General features: G+C 39.4%; 1 protein-coding gene across 1 annotated transcript in view; it reads left to right on the plus strand.

The window, feature by feature from the left end:
• Positions 1–23,106, plus strand: part of Herc1 (HECT and RLD domain containing E3 ubiquitin protein ligase family member 1) — a 161,019-nt gene that overhangs the window by 10,405 nt on the left and 127,508 nt on the right. The window contains exons 2-5 of the mRNA XM_051156694.1: positions 10,671–11,626; positions 15,454–15,549; positions 20,574–20,768; positions 22,069–22,380. Of these exons, the coding sequence (XP_051012651.1) occupies positions 10,697–11,626; positions 15,454–15,549; positions 20,574–20,768; positions 22,069–22,380 (1,533 nt within the window). The 5' untranslated portion in view covers positions 10,671–10,696. The remainder of the gene's footprint in view (positions 1–10,670; positions 11,627–15,453; positions 15,550–20,573; positions 20,769–22,068; positions 22,381–23,106) is intronic.

Genomic DNA, 23,106 nt, shown 5'->3' on the forward strand with positions numbered 1-23,106 from the left:
CAGTTGGTTTACCTGTTGAGTCATCTCACTAGCCCTCCTGAGAAATTTTTACATGACCCCAGATATATGGCTGTATAAACCAAACATACAAATAATAATCATAAGCATGTTATAAAACAATTCTTTGGTAAACATAGGTCTTACTATTAAAGATTAAAGCAAACTTTCATACTGTGTGGTGGATATAAAATGTGGCTGAAGCCAGGTAAGGTGACGCACACCTGTAATCCCAGCACTCAGGGAGGCAGAGGCGGGCAGATTTCTGTGAGTTCGAGGCCAGCCTGGTCTACAAAGTGAGTCCAGGACAGCCAAGGCTACACAGAGAAACCCTGACTGGAAAAAGCAACAAAAAGAACACCCCTCCTGCAAAAGAACCCAACCAACCAAACTTTTGACTGAATAATTGCTACTGAAGGTACAGAATGTCTTCAACATTAATCTTCACACTAATATGTTCAAAATGGCAGAAATCTCTTTAAAGCTATTTAGGGAATTGAGGTAAATTCTGTCCTAATCTTTAGCCAAAATTAATTCATTATTTTATTTGTGAAACTGAAGCCAGCAACTTAAACAGCAATTTTTAAAATGAAATACTCTAGTACAATATAATCCCATGACACACTAATTTTATACTTATGCTAAGAAATAACATTTAGGGAACTATTAAAATCCTTTTTACCCCCTGTAATTAAACCATTATGTTTCCACAGAGCAGAAAACTTTGTACATTCAGTAAATAGCTCTGCAATTGTAACTTAGTCTGGAATCTGAGCAGGTATTGCCGGCAGTGTTGGTTGACATTGTGAGGCATGACTGTGCACAGTGTAAAACACCCATTGTGTGTTCAGAACCAAGGCTGTAGTGAGGTCATATGATGCAATATGGGTGAGTGCTGCCAGACACCTTGGACTCCTTATGTGTTTGATTTTGAATTAAATGTTGGTAGTTGTACATCCAGAAGCCTACATATTCAGTTATGAAAACCTATGGGGACCAGACCTACAGTTTTACAAAATCTACTTTTTTTTTGAAGTCTAGCCAGTTGGTACTGGCCAAGGTGCAACTACAGTTTAAGGTTTACTGCAGGTGTTGACAGTTTTTTTTTTTTTTCTGGATTAATTGTACCTATTAGAGTAGCAGACTGTTTAACTTGACATGTGTAATTTACTCTTTTTGTTTTCAAAGATACTTTCATTAGACATGAATTGGCAGTTACTATTCTGTAGCCCAGCAATTGTGCCTGGCTCCCAGAACCTGCTCATTCAACTCACAATGAACAAAATGATGCCTTTCACAGGGCAAAACAAAACAACCCACCAAGACACCCAAAATGTATGTTGATTGTCTAGAAAACTTACAAGATTGAGTATGCTTTATGCCCTGCTGTATCAAACATTCAGCAAAGACTTATTTATCATTTAGAAACAAGAACACCAAGCCGGGCCTGGTGGCGCCTGTTATCCCAGCACTTGGGGAGGCAGGTGGATCTCTGTGAGTTTGAGACCAGCCTGGTCTACAAAGTGAGTCCAGGACAGGCAAGGCTACACAGAGAGACTTAGTCTCGAAACAAACAAACAACCCCAAAACAAAACCAAAAAAGAACACCTTGTTTTGTCTTTAATAAAGGATAAGGGTATATGTATAGCAAAGGACAGTTTTGGCTGCTGTTGGTGCTTATGCTGTGAGGTCATGTGTAAATGTGTAGTGAGTCCCTAAGGAATAGAGTTTTGTGTATTATGAAAGGACAGGGTGTGTTTCTTGCTCTCTTTCTTTTTTTTAAGGCTCACTTACAGAGCATAGGTGAGGAGTTCCAGGTAGATATCCTGGAAGATCTGCACCCACCATGAATGGTGACTCTTTCCTGGTCTTTTTTCTTTTTTTCAAAAGATTTATTTATTAATATGTATATAGTTCTCTACCTGCAGGCCAGAAAAGGGCACGAGATCACATTATAGATGGTTGTGAGCCATCAGGTGGTTGCTGGGAATTGAACTCATGACCTCTGGAAGAGCAGCCAGTGCTCTTAACCTCTGAGCCATCTCTCCAGCCCCCCAGTGTATGTTTCTAATGAAGTTTATACTAAGTTGTCAAATAGTTTTTCATTTTACATTTCTGTTAGCAGTGTGTAAGTCTTTTGCTTGTTCCATGTTCTCACAGGTACTTGGTACAGGCTGTGTTTTTAAAGTTTAGCCAGGTTAATAGACTTATTGTGGTTTTAATTTACATTTCATTAAGGACAAATGATGTTCGATACGTTTTTATATGGATAGTTGGCTATTTATATATCTTGGTGACATGTTAATTTTTAAGACATGGTTTCTCTGTGTAACAGTCCTGGCTGTTCTGGAACTTGCTTTGTAGACCAGGCTGGCCTGGAACTCACAGAGATCCACCTGCCTCTGCTTCCTGAGTGCTGGGATGAAAAATATGCACCATCTGTCTCCATAATTTGGGAAGTAGCTGGGGTAGAGAAGCCCTCAAGAGTCTAATATCTCTTCAACAACGACAACAACAACAAGTAGCCAAAATACATTCTTGTTTTATGTTTTTTATTGGATACATGGTTTACAAATAGTCTTGTTTTGTTTTTTGTTTTTTGTTTTTCAGTTTTGGATTGACTATTACAAAAATTTACTGATATTATTGTGTGTGTTTATGTTTCCATAATGTGTGTCTGTATGCATGTGTTTGAACGCGGGTGTACACATGCCACTGGGTGCATGTAGAAGTCAGAGGACGACTTTAAAAAGTTGGCTTTCTCCTTTCATCATGTGGTTTGGGAACTGGAACTCAGGATGTCAGGCTTGCACAGCAAATGCTTTTTTACCTGCCTTGGCCGTCTTGTTGACTGACTTTTAATTTTCTTTCTTTGTCTTAAAAAGATACGTTTATTTTTATTTTATGTATTTGAGTGTTCTGCTTTCTTGTATGTCAGTGCAACACATGCTTGCCTGGTGCCTGGGGGGGCCAGAAGAGAGTGCTGGATCCCATGGAATGGAGTTACAATTATAAGCCTCTATGTGGGTGTGGCGAGCAGAACCAAGGTCCTTTTCAAGAGTACCAAGTGCTCTCAACTGCTGAGCTGTCTCTGCAACCTTTATATAATTTTAATAATATCGTTAGAAAGTTTTAAATTAGATTGTCCCAAGTTACAATTTTCTTAACTAGGCTTGCTAAGTTTGTCTCCATTTTCCCTATTACTTGATATGTGGCCCAGACTGGCCTCACATTGGCATCTTCTTGACAAAACTCCTAAGTGCGGGGATTTTGTAAGTATATTTAATATGTTTGGCCTCTATTTTTTTTTTAACAGATTTTTTTAGTTTTAGCTCCGGCATTTTGGTTCATTAAGCAATTTGAGTTGACTTTTGTGTATGGTATGAATTTAAGGCAAGCTTTATTTTAACCCCCTGTGTCTAATCAGTTGTCTGAGCACCTTTTGTTGAAAAAACAAAGCTGCCTTGGTATTTCAGTTTTAAAAAAAAAAGTTAGTTGGTTATATATTTACATGGGTTTCCTTATGTATTTTCAGTTAGAGTCTGTTGATTTATCTTTTTTTGTTTGTTTGTTTCTTGTTTTTTGAGACAGGGTTTCTCTGTGTAGCCTTGGCTGTCCTGGACTTGCATGGTAGACCAGGCTGGCCTCGAACTCACAGGGATCCACCTGCCTCTGCCTCCCGAGTGCTGGGATTAAAGGCGTGCACCACTACTGCCCAGCTTGTTGATTTATCTTGATGGCAGTATGAAAAGCTTTGATTATATTAGCTTTATAATCTCTAATCTCTAATTCAATAAATGGTGTATGTGCTGGGAGGTATAACATACACCTGTGTGTGTGTGTGTGTGTGTGTGTAGTTTGTGTGGAGGTCAAAGGTCACTTTGAAGGTCTTCCTTGGTGGTGCTGTACTTTGTTTTTGGGCGGACCGAATCTGAAGCTCTCTGATGTCGCTAGATTGGCTGGACAGTAGGCCTCCAGGGACCCTCCCTTCTCTGACGCCAAGTGCTGGGCTACTGAGGCGCACCATGGCTTTCCATTTTCACTTGGGTGCTGGGGCTCTGAACTCAGGTCCTCATGTTTGTGCAGCAAGCAAAGTTGAACACTCCTTCCCAACTTTGTTTTTTATCGGAACTGTTTTTTTCCCTCTCATTTCCGTTCCTTTTCTTTCCTCCACTTCCCTCCCCTCCTCTTTCCCTTTCCACTCTGTCTTCTTGCTAGCCTTGTATGAGGGTGTTGGATCCCTGGATCTGGAGTTAGGGACATTTGTGACCTGCTGTGTGGCTGCTGGGAATTGAACCCAGGTTCTCTGAAAGAGCAGCAAGTGCTCTTAACCACTGAGCCATCTCTCCAGCCCTCTAAAATCTCTTAATAATCTTCGAGTATGTGGTTAGGGAGAACATGTTTTAAGTCATAGCAATAAATCTTTTAGGATGAGCTGAATAGACATTTGATTCTTTGAAACATTTTGAGGTTTTTAACTAGAAATTTTAGAGTGATGTAGAACCTATTAAATTAGCACTGTGATGATCAGAAGCAGTGTGATTTACTACTTGAAAGGTCAGATGTCAAGCTGCTGTCTTTGAATTTTCACTCAGCCAGTTGTCTGTACTGTGACCTTGGCAAACTGTTCAGCCTCTCTGTTTCTATTTCCTTTGCTGGCAAGTGGGGGTAATCTAGGCACCTGTTTCATAGAGTTGTCTTAACAATGCAGTATTAGTTCCTACCTTGTAGAACATGCTCAATAAATGTTAACAGCTGTCATCTCTTTGTTTAGCTAGAGAGCGTGTGAAAGCTTCAGAATTCGGCAAATTCACTTGGAAGAACCATTTTAAGGACTTGTTTGTAAGAATCCTCTGCTCAAAATTTTTTTCCATTGTAGTATTGATTTTTGTTGTTATTGTTTTAATTTGTTCACTTTATGTCCAGATTGTAGCCCCTTCCCTTGTCGCCTCTGGGTCCCGCCCTTCCTCTCTGAAATGTTCTCCCTCACTCCCCTAGTCCTCAGAAAGGGGAGCCCTTTCGCCCTAACATCTGACCTCAGCCTATCAAGTCTCATCTGGACTGTTTGTATCCTCTTCCTCTGTGGTTGGCAAGGCCATCCTACCAGGGCGACGGGATCAACCTGTGGGGCCAGAGTTCATGTCAGAAGTAGTCTGTACTCCCCATATTATGGGACCCACAGGAGACTGTGCTACTATACTGTACTACACCTGAGCAGAGGGTCTAGGTCCTCACCATGCATGGTCCTTGGTTGGTGCATCAGTCTCTGCAGCACACTCCTCTTTCTGGTCTGCTCAAATCTTTTAGCTCCCCCTCTTTATTTTGGTTTCAGGAAAATATTGATAGTGTTATTTTTTAACCCCTACTCTTTTTTTTTTTCCAATTCTAGTTTTTATCGGTGGATTTGATAACTTAGGTAATTATTAGATTTGTGTATTGGATCAAGAAGAGACAAAGAGACAAATGGGACTTTTAGTAGGATAAATCATCACTATAGATTTAAAAACAAAGTGACAGCAGTGTGCCAGGGTTTAGCTGCTTCACCAGGATTGTGAGTTAGTGGTTCTAGAATAATCCTCATTAATTTGATTCTCTTTGGTCTCTAGTTCTTTATGTGCTGAATACGCACATCGGCTTCTTGCTTTGCTGACTAGCTCTTACTGAAGCAAAACAATTTGCAGCAAATGCGTCGAGTCTTTTCTCTTTTTGTGCGTTTTCTTTTAAATAGTGGCAGTCAAAACATTAAGTGTTGATTTTGTGCAATTAAAAACTGATAATTTTATCAAAAGACAAAATTAGAGCAAAATGAATTACAGATTTAATTGGCTTTTATATGTGTTTCCTGAATCAGGCAATACCTCATTCTGTAACTAGAAAGAGTGTTCCAGTGAGCTGAGCAGAGGAGATTGGCTGTACGGACAGAAAAGGGCTGAAGCAAGCAGCAATAAAGAACAAAGTAGATTGGTCCTTTAAATCCGCTTTGCATGTGTAGGATAGAGCAAAGGGTTTCTGTCATGTGCCTAAGACTGGCTCTTTGAAGATGTGACTGTCTCACCAGTCTCTAGGTAGACGAGATAATGACTTAGCTATAGCTTGTTGATGGGAAACTTTAGCATGGGTACTCCAATATGGTTTGGTCTGTAAAACTCTATGCAGGTACTCAGTCCAAATCTGTCTCCTCCTCTACAGTTTTGTTTAACAGTTTATATGGTTTGATGAATAAAAGTATCCAAACCAATCAGCAAGTACCTGGGGTTGGAGTGGGATGAACTGCACTGCAGCATGTGCTGGAATTTAAGCTGCAGAACTTTGGAAATGAGCTCTCGTCCTGAGCTTGGAGAAGTGAATAACCTTGGTAAATGTCTACTCAGTAGCACTCTGCCTTTTGTTTCCCAAAGGTCTGGAGGTAGACACGAAGGCACCCATCCTTTAACCATTGTTTGGTATCGCTGATGCCCACGTCTTTCAGAGTGGAGCTCACCTGAGTATAAGTTCAGATACGTTAGAACAGAGCTTGCTTGTGAAATCAAAAAATGCCCTCCCTTATCACTCAGGAAATGTTTAGGGTCTTAGAAACTATCAGGACCAAGGGACAAAAACTACACAGTACACTTCCCACTTTGTTATAAATGCACATTAAGCAGATAACTACACAAATTGTATGTAAATGCAAACTGTGAAAGACATGACAGAGTTAAAGTGGTGGCTGCCGTGTGTTCTATTTATTTATTTATTTATTATAATTTATTCACATTATCTCCGGATTGTTATCCCTATGCTCTTATCTTCCCGTTCCTACCCTCTCTCCCTCTTCTGCCCTATTCCCCTCCCCCAGGCTTCTGATAGGAGGACCTTCCTACCCCACTGTCTGGCCACAGCCTATTAGGTCTCATCAGGACAGCCTGCATCCCCTTCCTCTGTGTGCCCACAAGGCCGACTTGCCAAGGGTTAGTGACTAAGTTGTGGGCACCAGAGTACACGTCAGAGGTTCAGCAGAAGTCCCCCGCCCCCCAGCGTGGAGACTCAGCAGCCCATGGGCTACATCGAAGCAGGGGTCTTGGTTCTCTGCATGCATTGTCCTTGGTTGGTGCATCAGTTTGCGCAGGCCTCCCTGACTCCAGATCTGCAGGCCCTGATGGCTTCCCAGTGGAGCACCTGCTCCCTTCTGGACCTACCATCCCCCCACTCTTCCCTACCACTCTCAGCGCTCTGCCCAGAGTCCAGCTTGAGTCCCAGTATCTGCTCTGATTCCCTGCTGAGTGGAGTCTCTCAGAGGAGATCTATTTTGGGCTATTATCCACTTATAAGTGAGTATATACCACTCATATCTTTCTGGGTCTAGGTTACCTCACTCAGGATGATCATTTCTAGTTCCATCCATTTGCCTGCAAATTTCAAGATTTCCTTGTTTTTAATAGCTGTATAGTATTCCATTGTGTAAATGTACCACCTTCTCTTTTATTTATTCTTCGGTTGAGGGACATCTGGGTTGTTTCCAGATTCTGGCTATTATGAATAATGCTGCTTTGAACATAGTTGAGCAAATACAAAGCTGAACTTCAATAACAATAGAAATAACAAAAAGCTTACATACACATGGAAACTGAACGATGTTCTACGCAATGACACCTGGGTCAGGGATGAAATAAAGAAAGAAATTAAAGATTTACTAGAATCAATGAAAATGAAGGCACAACATATCTAAACCTTTGGGACACAATGAAACCAGTGCTAAGAGGAAAGTTCATTGCAGTAAGTGCCTTTATAAAAGAAATTGGAGCCACCTCATACAAACAACTTAATGGAACACGTGAAAGCTCTAGAAAAAAAAAAGAAGCAGACACACCCAAGAAGAGTAGAAGGCTGGAAATAATCAAACTCAGGGCTGAAATCAATAAATTAGGGAAAAAAAAATTCAAAGAATCAAAGAAACTAAGAGCTAGTTCTTTGAGACAATCAACAAGATAGACAAACCCTTAGCCAAACTAACTAAAAGGCAAAGAGAGAGATTATCCAAATTAACAAAATCAGAAATGAAAAGGGAGACATAACAGATATCGAGGAAATCCAAAGAATCATTAGGTCTGTCTTCAAAAGCCTATATGCTGTGTATTTTAAAAGATGGACTTGCTCTCCTGTGGATGCAGTCAAGGATAGTTTCCCTGAGGAAGTGATAGTTAACTTATGATTAAGTTGACTTACTGAGTGAGTATAGCGTAATAAGTCCCTGGTATTGGGCTGTTTAAATTGATATCTTGCACTAGATGTTGACTGGCTGAAGGCAGATTCTTAAGTAGAAGGAGCAGCATATGCAAAAAAAAAAAAAAAAAAAAAAAAGCAAAGGGACTCTTTCCAGGAATCAAATCTCAGGTCTAGTCATGGAAGGGAGAGCTGGGGGGAAAAGATCAGTATTTTGGCTGATTTCATCACAGGGTTTTGTTTTCTATAGTAAATTGTTGAAAAACTTCTCATTATTTTATTCTTCACGAAACAAACTTACAATTGGTTAAGAAATGCGCTAAGGGAGAGAGGCCAAAGAAAGGCTAGCATACAACTAAGACATGGCGCAGGCTTCTTGAGAGACCCTAGCTTCAACGTTTTTAAAAATTGCTATTCTGCAGACTGTGTATGTCATCTTCTCATTTGGGAAGCTGCTCACCTGCACGCCCTGTATACTCAGGTAATTTTTATTCCTTCTCAAGTCTCTGATGGGGTTGAAGAACAGATAGTTTAGTTTTACAATTAAGCTTAGTTGTTTAGGGATTAAGATGTCTTTAGGTCTAGATAGATGATTTAAGTTGATAATGATGAGATTTGATACATATTGATTTACATTTAGAATTTTAGATGCACAAAGATAGAAAAGATGTTTTCTTCAAGACTGCCAAATACAAATAGCCAAAACACTAAGAATGTAACATTTAATATAATTCCTAATTGTTTCATGGCTCTTCTTGCTGTGGGTAGTTTATTGTATATATGCATAATAATATAAATGTATATGTAAAAGTTAAAAAAATTAATATTAAAAAGAAAAATGTTATTCCATGTCACATAGATTTTATCAACCAATTCATTTAAATATCCATTTTATTTGAGACAAGGTTTCCTTGTGTAGCCCTGGCTGTCCCTGGAACTTGCTCTATAGACCAGACTGGCCTTAAGCTCACAGAGATCTGCCTGCCGCTACCTCCTGAGTGCTTGGACTAATGGTGTGTGGCATCACCATCTCTGCCTCAGACAATCCTCTCTTGCTACAGGGTCTCCCTATCTAGTGTAGGCTGACCTGGAAGGTAGCATGCAGTACAAGGTGGCCTCCCTATCTAGTGTAGGCTGACCTGGAAGGTAGCATGCAGTACAAGGCGGCCCTTCTGCTTTTGTCTCCTGAGTGCTGGGATTACAGGCCCATTTTACTTATACTTTCATTGAAGTAAGAAATAGTACCTAGCCACTAAATGCTTAAGGGTTAGAGAGACTGACAGAAATAATCCCATCACTTACCCTTTTGGTTACCCGCATGGTTTAATTGAGAAGAGTAATTGCAATTAATTAGTAATTTAGCAAGCACTGTAGTGATGATTTAGGTTGCATGCTAGGATGTTAAAATTGAGTGGAACAGGGTTTTTGATGTTGAGGTCTGTGCTATCTCTTAGGTGATTTAAGATCTTCCATAATTTTAGTTCAAAGTAAGAGGCATTTTGTTAGAAAATTAGAATGCACTAATTCTGAGAGCTCCTACAAGATTTTTGAAGTAAATTTTGAAGAAGAGAAAGGACTTCATTAAATAAAGATATTAGAAGCAGTTTTCCCAAGGCTGTTTTCTTGAAAGGACCAGTACTGAGAATTTAAGATATGAAAGGAGTAAAGGAGGAGGCAGGAAGACATGTAGGGGCTCTTGTGTGTCTGATCTCAAGGGTTAGTGTGAAACATCAGATCCGCTGTTGAGGCTTTCAGCATGTAAGTCTGGGTTTGCACTGAGTGGAGGATGAATTGGAGCTGATGAGAACTTGTTGTCTGGGAGTTTAATTTGTAAGCTACATTAATGGGCAGCAGAGAGGGATCGTCACTTTAAATTAAGGCTTCTAGGGGGAGGAAGCAGTGGCAGGCGCTGTACACTTGATGGTGGAGTGGGGGCATGTATATTTTGACAGGCTCTAATACTTGATCGTTCCTCATATAGACTGCATTTAAAATTCATTTTTCCAAGCTGGGCATGGTGGTACACTCCTGTAATCCCAACACTTAGGGAGGCAGAGGGAGGTGGATCTCTGTGAGTTTGAGGCCAGTCTGGTCTACAGAGTGAGTTCCAGGACAGCCAGAGCTACACAGAGAGACCCTGTCTTAAAGAAAAAATAAAAACAAACAAACAAAGAATGAAATACTATTTTCTAAACTAACTTTTAAATATCTTGCAATTTTATAGACCTTTACCTATTTCTGTTTAACTTAATGTCTTATATAACCATGGTGCATTTATCAGAGCTAAAATAAAACAATGGTATGAACCATGAGCTAAACCTTAGGCTTCATTTACATTTTACTAGTTTTTAAATCACTGGATATAATTAGAAGATAGAAGTCCAGAAACATTTTATGGGTCACCTGTGCTAGGTTTTAAAAATTTTTTTATTTTTTATTTATTTTAAATAATTTTTTCTTTCTTTCCTCTGTAGATCTAATGGCTGAAGAATAAATCAACATGTCGACTATGGTTCCACCAGTGAAACTGAAATGGCTCGAACACCTGAATAGCTCCTGGATCACAGAGGACAGTGAATCTATTGCTACAAGAGAGGGAGTTACTGTTTTGTATTCTAAACTGGTCAGCAATAAGGAAGTAGTACCTTTGCCTCAACAGGTTTTATGCCTCAAAGGACCACAATTGCCCGACTTTGAGCGTGAGTCTCTTTCAAGTGATGAGCAGGACCATTATTTGGATGCCCTTCTTAGCAGCCAGCTAGCACTAGCAAAGATGGTATGTTCCGACTCTCCGTTTGCTGGGGCGCTACGGAAGCGATTGCTTGTTCTCCAGCGTGTCTTTTATGCACTGTCTAACAAGTACCATGACAAAGGCAAAGTGAAGCAGCAGCAGCATTCTCCAGAGAGCAGCTCTGGATCCGCTGACGTCCATTCTGTCAGCGAACGTCCCCGGTCAAGCACTGATGCACTTATAGAAATGGGTGTCCGCACTGGTCTAAGTTTATTATTTGCACTTCTGAGACAAAGTTGGATGATGCCTGTGTCGGGACCTGGCCTCAGTCTCTGCAACGACGTAATTCATACTGCAATTGAAGTTGTGAGCTCTTTGCCTCCATTGTCTTTAGCAAATGAAAGCAAGATTCCACCTATGGGCTTGGACTGCCTATCACAAGTCACAACATTTCTTAAAGGAGTAACTATTCCTAATTCTGGGGCAGACACGTTAGGTCGTAGATTAGCTTCTGAGTTGCTGCTTGGCCTAGCAGCTCAGAGAGGCTCTTTGAGATATCTTCTTGAATGGATAGAAATGGCATTGGGGGCTTCAGCGGTTGTACATACCATGGAAAAAAACAAACTGCCATCAAGCCAGGAAGGAATGATCAGCTTTGACTGCTTTATGGCTGTATTAATGCAGATGAGGCGTTCTTTGGTATGTACCATGTACTCCAAGTGTCAACTTTAACAAATTGCTAGCTAGTCAACCCTGCTTTTAATGATTCTGTGGTTCTTGTAAGTAATTTGGGAATTCTTTTGGTATGTTAAGTTGCTTAAATATTTTATATATATATATTTGTGTGTGTGTGCGTGTGCGCATGCTCTCGCTCTCGCTCTGTGGGGAAAACCTTGAACACATTGATCTGTAAGGATTGGACAGTTAGTACAGTAAAGGCCTCTGCATCAGAAGCTGAGTTTATTAAGTGTTACCTTATTTTAGTGGATTTGGAGAATTAACCTAACTTCTTTGTGTAAAACGAGAGTCCCTTTTTTGTGTAAAATGAGAGTCCCTTTTTTGTGTAAAATGAGATGGCAATTTTTTGAAAGCCTCTCCAATTTCATCCTTTCCATTTTTTGTAGTCTGGCCTTGAACTTGCTATGTAGCTATGGCTGACTTTGCATTTCTAATCCTTCTGCATCGACCTCCCAAGTGTGGTAGTTATAAGTATGCACCACCTTACAAGGCCCTTTCCAGACTTTAAAAGTTATGTACTGTATGTCAAGTGTTATTCTAGGACCTGGGTGTGCAGCCCTAGAGATACAGTTTCTGCTCTTACAAAGTTCACATCTTGCTAGGATGATCAGGAAAGAAATACATAAATTTAGGGCTGGAGAGATGGCTCAGCAGTTAAGAGCTTGTTGCTCTTGTAGAGGACCCAGGTTCAGTTCCCAGCATCTCCATGGTGGCTCACAACTATCTGTAATTTCAGTTCCATGAGATCCAACACCCTCTTCTAGATTGTGGGCACTGCATATACATGGTACACAGATATACATGCAGGCAAAATACCTGTATGCATAAAATAAAAATAAGTCATAAAAATTCATAATTTCAAGCAAGACATCTTAAGAGGAAAGAGAATGATAGATTGAGAATGAAAAGGTCTGCTATTTTAGTTACTGTGGTCAGGGTGGGACCCTTGAGTTGTGACATTTGAACAGAGGCCTGAATAAACAGAAGTAGTGAGTTGAGCAGAAGTCTGTGAAGAATTTGTTGTCACTAGAAGTAAAATCCTTTCACTATCATAACTTTGGATATCATATTAAGGAATAAGCATATATGATAAATTTAAAAATTTGCAAGACTGAAATGTAATAACTTTGAAATCCAAGAATGAAAATTTGAATTTTAAAGCATTAGGGCTCAAATACTTATAAACTGATTTAGGTATAAGTTCAGTAAAGTTAATTTGATCAGGTTTTTGTTGCTTGTTTTTTCTTTTTGGTGTGTGTGTGTGTGTGTGTGCGCTTGTGTGTGTGCGCGCTTGTGTGTGTGCGCATGTGTGTGCGTGTGCGTGCGTGTGTGCGTGTCATGGTCTCACTGTATATCCTTGGCTGTCGTGAATAGACCAGCTTCCTTGAATTCAGAGATCCACTTGCCTCTGCTCTGAGATGAAGAGGTGTGCCGTCATGTTCCTCCAGAGTTCTGTTTTTTGTTTTTGTGACAGTGAGAAGGAGGGAGAGGGGGAGAGGGAGAGTTTATGTACCTTTTGCTCAAAATAACCTAACAAATGTATTTTAAATTTCGCTAAAAATGTCACTTGTTATATTTACATATTTGAAAACTTCCTCCATCACCAAGTGAAATGCAAAGCTTTTGATTAATAAAAATATTTCATTAAAAAGTCACTTTTACAGCAGAAGCACTGAACTTTTATCTGGTGTATGCTTTGTATTTATGAACTAAACTGTAAATATTCGGCCACGTTACCATTGATTTTCTTTTCTTATTTTTTTTCCCTTTTTGTTTTGTTTTTTGAGATGAGGTTTCTCTGTGTGTAGCCTTGGCTGTCCTGGAACTCTCTCTGTAGACACCAGACTGGCCTTGAACTCACAGAGATCCTCCTACTTCTGCCTCCCGAGTGTTGGGATTAAAGGTGTGTGTCACCACTGCCCAGCTAATATTCTTTAAAACATTTTTTTTTTTAAATTTAAAAAAGCAATGTTACTTGGACATCTGTTTTTCTCATTGTGGTTTTTTTTGTTTTGTTTTGTTTCTTTTGTACTTTCAGATTTTGCTCCTTTCAAATCTGAAATACTGTTTATCTGCTCATGCTAATATTCCTGTGAAAAGTCACTCAATTCTTATCTATGCATTTTGAATTGCTTTTATTAGTAAAGAGGAAAAAGATACTATTAGACACCATCACTATATGATTATACACTTTTATGTGTATTTCCTTCTAGAACAAAATTAGTAAGAGGACTCTTCCTCACTTTTCCTTAGAAGGAAAGGAGTACCCCAGGAGTTTAGGCTGTTTTCCACAATCTCTATTTGTTATAACAGAAACACATGTCAGATCATCAGGTTTAGGAAAGAAGCTGATATATGTATGTGGGTGTACACACACACACACACACACACACACACACATATACATACATATATATATATACACACATACATACATATACATATATATATATATATATGAGAGAGAGAGAGAGAGAGAAGGATAATGAATATGAAAATGTTTTCGGGCCACATAATGTGGGTTTCTACCTTTTGTAAGTTTCCAGTAGGCAAGAGGGAAGCTCTCCACCACATGATTTAATGTGGCTTAGTGTGTAGAGGGGGATAGTCTTGCTTAAAGCTGCAAATGGGAGGCGTAGAACTGCCAGTCACCTGGAAAGAGTTTACAGGAGAGCTTGGCTTGAATGTTGGGTGAGAGAAAAACAGCTAGAGGATCTATGATGGAATAACACTGTTGAGTTTCATTGCCTCACCCTCCCACTGTCGCACCCCGCACTTGGGAACACCCCAGGATTTAGTGTGCTAGGCAAGTACTCTCTGCCCCTTTTTATTTTATAGCATTTAGCATCTTCTAGCATAAAATTTCTTATATAGTCACACATTGATTTGATATTTAAATTGACACTAAAACCTCAAGAAATACTTATAGTAATAAATATATGTATAGATGTGTATAATGTGCTTATTCATTATTTAATAATATTCTACTTGACGCCTTTTCAGCTTCTTTGATTCACTGTTCCTCATTACTTGGAGTAAGGAGGAAGTGAACTAATTTTAGTGCCTGTTTTCTATCAGGTGCTTCGCATACTTTTTTCAATTATCATGTTAACCTGTGAGGTAAGATATTATTTACTTTGATCTTGAAAGTGTGAAGCAACTGTGTTAGCCTGGGTTTATACATGTATTGAGTATCTTAATATAACATAGACTCCTGGGCCACATACTGTGTCAAATAGTTCTTACAAGCTTGAGTCTACCTTCAGAAATCCCTATTTTTCTGACTACGTTATATACTTTTTCACCTGCTTCTGTTAAGTTGATTAACTTTTCCCACAGATGACCCACCTCATAGTAGCTGTAAAATGTAGCAATAACTTTATTACTGGCTTTCTACTTTCTGTTGTCCTGTTGGTCCTGGTCAGATACCAGCTGTACCTAGTTAAAAATCACCCATTCTCCTCCTAAAGCCACACACCCTGACCTATAAAAGTGAGGCAAGGATACGACTGAAAAGTAGACTGCTGTTTTCAAGATTCTGCATTTGCCCAGAAGAATCCTGTGTTTTATTTAGTATGGCTTTCTCAATATTTAATGAGGCGGTTAGAAAGGGATTGGTGCTTAATTGATCACTTGAACATTTTTGTTAATATTTTCATTTAGTTTCATGGCTTAATATTAGGATTTGATCGTAGTACACCTAATCTTACAAACAGTTTTTCAAATAATTTTTTAAACATAAATGTCTGTTTCCTTTCCATATTGTACCCTACAATGTGTAATTCCAGGGTTCATCTGCTGATCGGAGTCAGTGGAGAGAACCAACTAGAACATCTGAAGGCTTATGTTCACTCTATGAAGCAGCATTATGTCTTTTTGAAGAGGTATGTAATTTTCATAGCTTTGCATTAAAAGTAACTTTGTTGTAAGATATTATAGCATATATTTACCTCTAGAAAGGGTCTGGAAGAGAATCCTGCCTTTGGCTGCCTCCGGAGAGTGGAACTCAGTGCGTAGTGCCAGAGGTGGGAAAGATAGGCTTTTTGATGTATCTCCTTCATTTATTTTAAGTTTCGTATCATGTATTGGTAATTTTCGTTGAAAAAAGTTATTGAGTAAAACAGATTCAGAAGGATGTATAAATAATTTTGTACCTTAATGAATTGTTATAAAAGAAATACCCTTCTAGTAATTACTCAGGCTTTAAAAAACAAAAAAGATTACTGTCAAACCTGACACTTGATTGATCACCAGGTACCCCATGGTAGAAGGAAAGAACAGACTTCCTCATATTGTCCGCTGTGCACTGCAGGAGGCCTTTCACATTCTGGTCATTGCTTGTTTTCTCCTCCACAACAGAACCACTGTCCTGACTTTTAAACTAACTTCCTTGTAGTTTTGTCACCATGTGTGTGTGCCTGGACTTGAGTTCAGTTTTTCCCACTTAAAAAAATGTTTCAAAAAATCTTAATCTATGTGCTCACACCCCCTTTTTTGGGGGTTGGTGGTGGTTGTATGATATTCTAATTCTTTTACTTTAATCCATTTATTAATTGGAATACTTTTCAGAGTATTGCTTCTTTTATTAGCTGATTATTTCCTATATAAACAGTTTATATGGGAAATGTGAGTAAGTGCTTGTTTCTTTCATTCGCTTTTTGGTTTTTGGAGAGCTTGGAGGGGGTCTGGAGACAGAGTTTCTCTGTGTAACAGCCTTGCCTGTCCTGGAGCTCATTTTGTAGAACAGGATGCCTGGAACTCACAGAGATTCACCTGCCTCTATCTCCAGGCTCTGACATTAAAGGCGTGCGCCACCACACTGGGCTCCCCATTCGCTTTTTATTTACTAGTGTTTAGTTGACTGAATTGCTGCTCTTTCCATCTTCCAAACTTGACCAGTTGACGTCATTTAAAAATATCCATATAGACTGTTAAGTTTGAACTTTTGAGTTTCCGTCTGTGGAGTTATTATTGCGTCATTTGGGCTAATAGTCTTTTCAAGGTGGTAGTCTCTTTAAGGCTGTTCTGGGTTCTCCTGACACAGGCTACTACTCTGTGATAGCTTTCTTGCTATCTTACGCAGCGTGTTGTTCCTGGCTTGCACGCATACATTTCTTGTATACACACAACTAGACAGTTGACTAGCTGTCTCCCCCAAATTTGTTGGTTTCTTTTATTGAGAAAGTTGGTTTTCAGAGCCACAGTTGGAGTGTTAGAGACGCTTACTCACTGCTGAGTTGTTCTTCCTAGGCTATTCTGTACTGGACATAGCTACAAAGAGTGCATTTGTCCATGCGTGTGTGCGTGTGTGTGTGTGTGTGTGTGTGTGTGTGTGTGTGTGTGTGTGTGTGTGTGATTAATATACTGGTTTAAAGTCAAAGTGTCTTCTGAGCTACTGACTGCTTACCTAACCTTTCCTATATTACATTTAAGTCTTTTTTCCATCAAATGGAGCGTGCTGATTGTCAAGACTATAGAGATCACAAGAAGTAGAATATTCTTTATTTGTTTTAACCATGTTACATATGTCACACACATATTTGTGAGCACACACAGAGCATGTTGAAAATAAGACAAATAATGACTGCTGTGTGGTTTCTAAAACCCATTTTTGTGCTTCGTTTCTGTAGTAGTAGCGCATGTAGCCGTTCCCAAGTCCCTGCCTGTGGACTCAGCTAGTGTTAGTCCCACTAGCCTCTCTATTCTTTTTCACTTTGAACCTATTGTCTAGATTCTCAGTAACAGCACAGAGGAATAAGATTCTTTTGTCCTTGCATGCTGATCACTGCTGTGCTTTTTGTTCTTTGAAACTGCTTTTAATTGAATTATTGGTTCATACTATATTTTCTTGTGAATCTTAAATATGTTACCCTATTCTGGCATAATCATTGTCAAAGTCTGGAAATCATTTTTTTTTTTTTTTCTGTAGGAGTCATGTGCTCATTTTGATGAGAAACAATTGAAAGAAAGGGTTCCCCCCCCCCTTAAAGATCAGTAATTTTACTAGAAAACACTGTGATGTTCCTTCTCCAATCCCCCACCCCGGGATAATAATCTTAGAAATGTGAGAATTCAATATATAGTTTCAGATCTTTTTATTTCAGAAATATTTTCCTAAATTACAGATTTTCATATTATCTTTATTCTCTTTCTTCCCTCTCTCTTTCTTGATTTTTTTTTTTTTTTTTTTTTTTTTTTTTTTGACAGGATTTCTTTGTGTAGCCTTGGCTGGCCTGGAACTCACGGAAATCTACCTGCCTCTGCCTCCCGAGTGCTGGGATTAAAGAGCTGTGCCATTGTCACCAGCTCATTTGGCTCTTTTTGGGGGAGGAACTCCTGTTTGTGTGTTAGTCTTTTACCTTGCTTTGTCACCTTTTATTGAAAACAAAACAAAAAAAATCATTTTTAGTTTATTTCTCATTTCTATGTCTTTATCTTTCGTTACTCATAGGACATTGTTAATTTTTAAAAGACTTATTTTTATTTTCATTTCTCTATGTATGTGTTTGTTATGTGAATGGATGCCAAAAATGTGGCCCCTGGAGGAGAGACCAGAGGAAGGCATTAGATCCCCTGGAACTGCAGTTACAGGTGGTCCAATGTGGGTACTTGAAACCAAACTTTGGTCCTCTTGTGCTCTTAACTGCTGAGCATTCCTTTAGTCCATACTATTTTTATTTATTCTCTTATTTCTTCTACTTTGGTCTTCATTTTTAAATGTTTAAATTTTCTACTTTATTCCTTAAAAAACTTTAAGATAACATTTTGTTGTTGTTGTTGTCATTGTTGGTTTTGAGACAGGGTTTCTCTGTGTTATCTTGGCTGTCCTGAACTCTCTTTGAAGACCAGGCTGGCTTTGAACTCACATTGATGATAATTTTGATCATATTACCCCCGCCCCCAACTCTTTCTAGATCTGCCCTGTTTATCCTCACTTCCCTGATCCACTCAATTTTGAGTTTTCTCTTTATTTTAGTCTACAAAGTCCAGTTTGTGTTGCCCAACTACACTTGGAAGTGGGCCTTGTTTTGGAGTTTGACCTACTTAATGGTTGAAGTCATAAACAAAACAAAACAAAAGTGAGCCAGACTTCCTCTCCCAGCAGCTATCGAATGCCGTTAGTTCCTCAGCTAGAGGTGCATGGCTTCACAGTCCCTTTGAGTTCATACGTGTGACTGCCCTGTCTTGTGCCTAAGACACTTTTCCTGAAGTTATCCAGCACCTATGGTTCTTAAGCCTTCTGCCTCCTCTGCAGTGAGGGTCCCAAGCCTTGGCTGGAGAGGAGGCATGATATGTCAGTCCCATTTACAGCTAAGCACCCCAGTTTCTCACTTTTGTCACACGAGCATTTCCGATTCAGATTTGTTTATCTCTTGTACTTATTGTTTGATTTTCTTCATCTCTTGGCTTGAAACCGATTACAGTTTACTGTGTGTGGGGGTGAGTTTTTCTGCCATGTGTTTATTACAGGGATGGCATTGTGTCTTTCTCCTTTCCTCCGTCCCACCTTTGTTCTCCTTTCATCCTCTTTCTTCCTGCCCTCCCTCCTGCTCTCCCTAGGTCTCCCCTCCTCCCCCCACCACCCTTCCTTGTCTTCTCTTATGCTCCTCGCTCTGTGTTTGTTCTTTTTGGTTTTTGTTTTAGGGTCTGTGGCCCAGGCTGACTTCCAACCTCACTATCCTCCTGCCTTGATCTCTTGAGCATTGGAATTACAGCTAGGCACCACTGTGACCGAGTCATCAAGTTCAACAGTACTTCCGTGTTAACTTTTATGTTAAACTAGTTCTCTGAACTTCAGAATGGATTGAGATTCCAGGCAGCATGATTTGTTTGCTTTTAGATTCCTTTACTTTAAAAGTGTGTTTTTAAACCTCATGAGTATGCCCCCCCCCCTTTTTTTTTGAGAAAAGAGTGAGGAAGGACCTTGTCACAGTAGGTAGGTCTATAAATGATCAGTTTTACTTTTGTCTTCAGTGAAATTCCAGATCCTCTGTCAGAGGCAGTTACAGTTTCCTCAGAACTGTCCCCATGTTCACTAGGAAAGCCTTGTCAAACGTACTCTATTGCTTTGCATTTTATTTAAAGGTTCTGAGTAAAACTTTTCTATCACTTCCCGTTTAATAGGCTGGCAAAAAACATGGAAAGCAATAGAGTGATTAATTTTAGCTCTACTACTGATAGAAGCTGTGGAGTTAAAATAACCGCATTCCTCTTTGCTGCAACATCAATTTATAAGACGCTTTAAACTTTAACTCTCAGTGTCAGTGTGATTTTAGTGAGACTGGTGTTCTGATGTAGATCCATTCCTGATTGGATCAGTCAGAAGGCCACCTTACTTCCCCTGCTTTGGGACAAAATACAGTAACATACTCTTGGCCTCCCAAGTGCTGGGATTAGAGGAGGGCACCACTTGCCTGGTCAGTAAATGGTCTACGTAACCAAGATTAGGATTTGGATGCCCATTAGAGAAAACTGGTTGATTGTGATTTTTAACAATAGATGGAATATTGTCTATTCAAGCACGAAGAGCACACAGAGAGCTTTGCGTCATTGTCTTGTGTCACTTGTCAGCTCTGTATTGCTTGCAGTGACTGTGTTAAAGAATGTGCATATGAAAAAAGGGGACATTGACTGTGCCGGGGTGACGAGGTTATCAGGTGGCATTTTTTCCTTCTTTGTCTTTATGAACTGATTTTCTGTGAAGTTTGTAGGTGATGACATTTTTACTTAAAGAGGCTTCCTATTTTAGTTATTCATTCTGTGCTAGTAAATATTTCAGCTCTCAGTATGCAAAGTTAGGTGTGAGTAACTTAGAGTATTAGTAGTTAAGACAATACTTTTAGAGAATATGTAAAACTAGACTAAAGATGCATTAGTTAATTTTTTTGTATATTTAAATTTTTAATAGGTTTGTAGAATGGCTTCTGACTACTCAAGAACATGTGCTAGCCCAGATAGCGTTCAGACTGGCGACGCTCCTATTGTTTCTGAAACCTGTGAGGTGTATGTTTGGGGCAGCAATAGCAGCCACCAGCTGGTAGAAGGCACACAGGAGAAAATACTGCAACCTAAACTGGCTCCTAGTTTCTCTGATGCTCAGACCGTAAGTTCTCTGTATTCTTTGTGAACTGGTAGATAATGTTGAGTATATTTTTCAATGAAAAAAAATTCTTGATTGAGCATTTCTTACCTATGATATTTATCACTCAGTCTTTCATTTTAAACAGATAAATGAATTCTTTTCTTTCAAATTTTTGGCACCATTTTTATATTCAAAATATTAAATTGGGATTTAGTGTTTTAAAAAGCCTAATGAAGCAGTGTGTGGTGAGGAACGTCTTTAATGCCAATATTCAGGTGGTAGACGCCTGATCTATATAACAAATTCCAGGCCAACTAGCACTACAAAGCGAGACCTTGTTTCAAAATACTAAAAACAGAGGGGGGAAAAAATCCTAATGGATGGCAGTAGGTTTTATTTATTTATTTTCTTTTTGATGTTTTGAGACAGGGTTTCTCTGTGTAACCTTGGCTGTCCTAGATTCACTTTGTAAACCAGGCTGGCCTCAAACTCACAGTGATCCGCCTGCCTCTGCCTCCCAAGTGCTGGGATTAAAGGCGTGCGCCACCATGCCAGGGAGGTAGTAGCTTTTAATACTGTATTCAATACAAGCAATATTTAATAAGAACTGGACTTTTTCCCTTTTCAAATTGGCTTTATTTCCTTATGATCAAGTTTTTTTCTTTTTATATTTATAGCTCAATATTGTAGTTTATATTTTTCATTAAATTGCATTTTTTCGTGAGTATAAAAGTGTGTGAATATATGTTTTTTATCTTAGTGATTCTTGCTTTAAGGAAGGAAGGAATTTATAGGATTTTTTCCCTGCTCCATTTATGAGGAGTATATATATTTATATTTTTAGATTTTTTTTTTTAGATTTCATTTATTTAATTTTTTGTGTATGGATATTTGGCCTGCATATTCAAATGTCTGTGTAACATGTAAGTATAGTGCCCGTGGAAGCCAAGAGAGGATATCAGATCCCCTGGAGCTGAGGTTAGAGACAGTGTGAGCTGCCATGTGGGTGCTGAGAGGCAAACCTAGGTCCTCTAGAAGAACAGCCAGTCCTCTTAACCAACGAACCATCTTCAGCCCCATTGTTTCATTTTTGTCATTATCTGGAAGATAACCTTAAAAGACACATGAATTTACACTCAGCATGAGGTTAATATGAAAATGCCATTGGTTTTTCTGCTTAGGCTCTTTATGGAGTTCATGCCATTTTCTGCTCTGAATTATTTCTTTTCTGCCTTTTTGATAACCCTGACCTGACCTGAAGTACTACATTTTGACTCTCTCAAAGCATTTTCTAACTTAAGATTCTGGTGTTCTTTTGTAGATTGAAGCTGGACAGTATTGCACTTTTGTCATTTCTACAGATGGCTCTGTCAGAGCTTGTGGTAAAGGCAGCTATGGGAGACTGGGCCTCGGAGATTCCAATAATCAGTCTACCTTAAAAAAGTTAACTTTTGAGCCTCACCGGTCCATTAAAAAAGTCTCATCATCTAAAGGCTCCGATGGTCACACTTTAGCTTTCACTACAGAAGGCGAAGTCTTCAGCTGGGGAGACGGCGACTATGGGAAACTGGGACATGGGAATAGTTCAACCCAGAAATATCCCAAGCTTATCCAGGGCCCACTACAGGGGAAGGTATGTGCAGTAATGGACAATGTCCGTCAGGTGCTGAGAGATTCTCTTCTGAGTCTCCTCTTGTCTGCCACTCTTCGTCTGGTCTTTTTGTGTGTCTGCTTTATAGATTAGAGTATACTTTCATATGTATCATTCAGCTTTAGTTCCTTTTAGTTTCACCTTTAGTTTTTGACGTGTGTGCAGGCATGTGAGGTCAACCTTGGCTATCGTTTCTAGGACAGTAGTCCACGTTTTAAGATTTGTGGGGGGCAGGTTGGAGAAATGTGTCAGCTCAGTGGCTAAACATGCATCCTGCTCTTCAGAAGAGCCATGTTCTGCTCCCAGCTACCCTGAAATACCAACTGCAAGGGGGATCAGTGTCTCTGGCCTTCACGGGCACTTGCACACACATGCACATGCCCTCCCCCATAATTAAAAAAATTTTTTTAATGTATTTTAATTATTTTGCTGGGTGATAGTAGTACACACTTCTAATCCCAGCACTTGGGAGGCAGAGGCAGGCTAATCTTTTTGAGTTTGAGGCCAGAGTGCTCTACAGAGTGAGTTCCAGGGCAACCAGACAGAGAAACCTTGTCTTAAAAAACAAAACAAACAAAAAAGATTTATTTTATGCATGTGGGTGTTTTGCCTATATGTATGTCTATATATGTGCGCATGCCTGATGCCTGAGGAGGCCAGGTCATCTCTTGGAACCGCGCAGGTGCTAGAATCTCGCCCAGGCCCAGG

This window comes from Acomys russatus, chromosome 14, assembly GCF_903995435.1.
Source record: "Acomys russatus chromosome 14, mAcoRus1.1, whole genome shotgun sequence".
Lineage (NCBI taxonomy): Eukaryota > Metazoa > Chordata > Mammalia > Rodentia > Muridae > Acomys > Acomys russatus.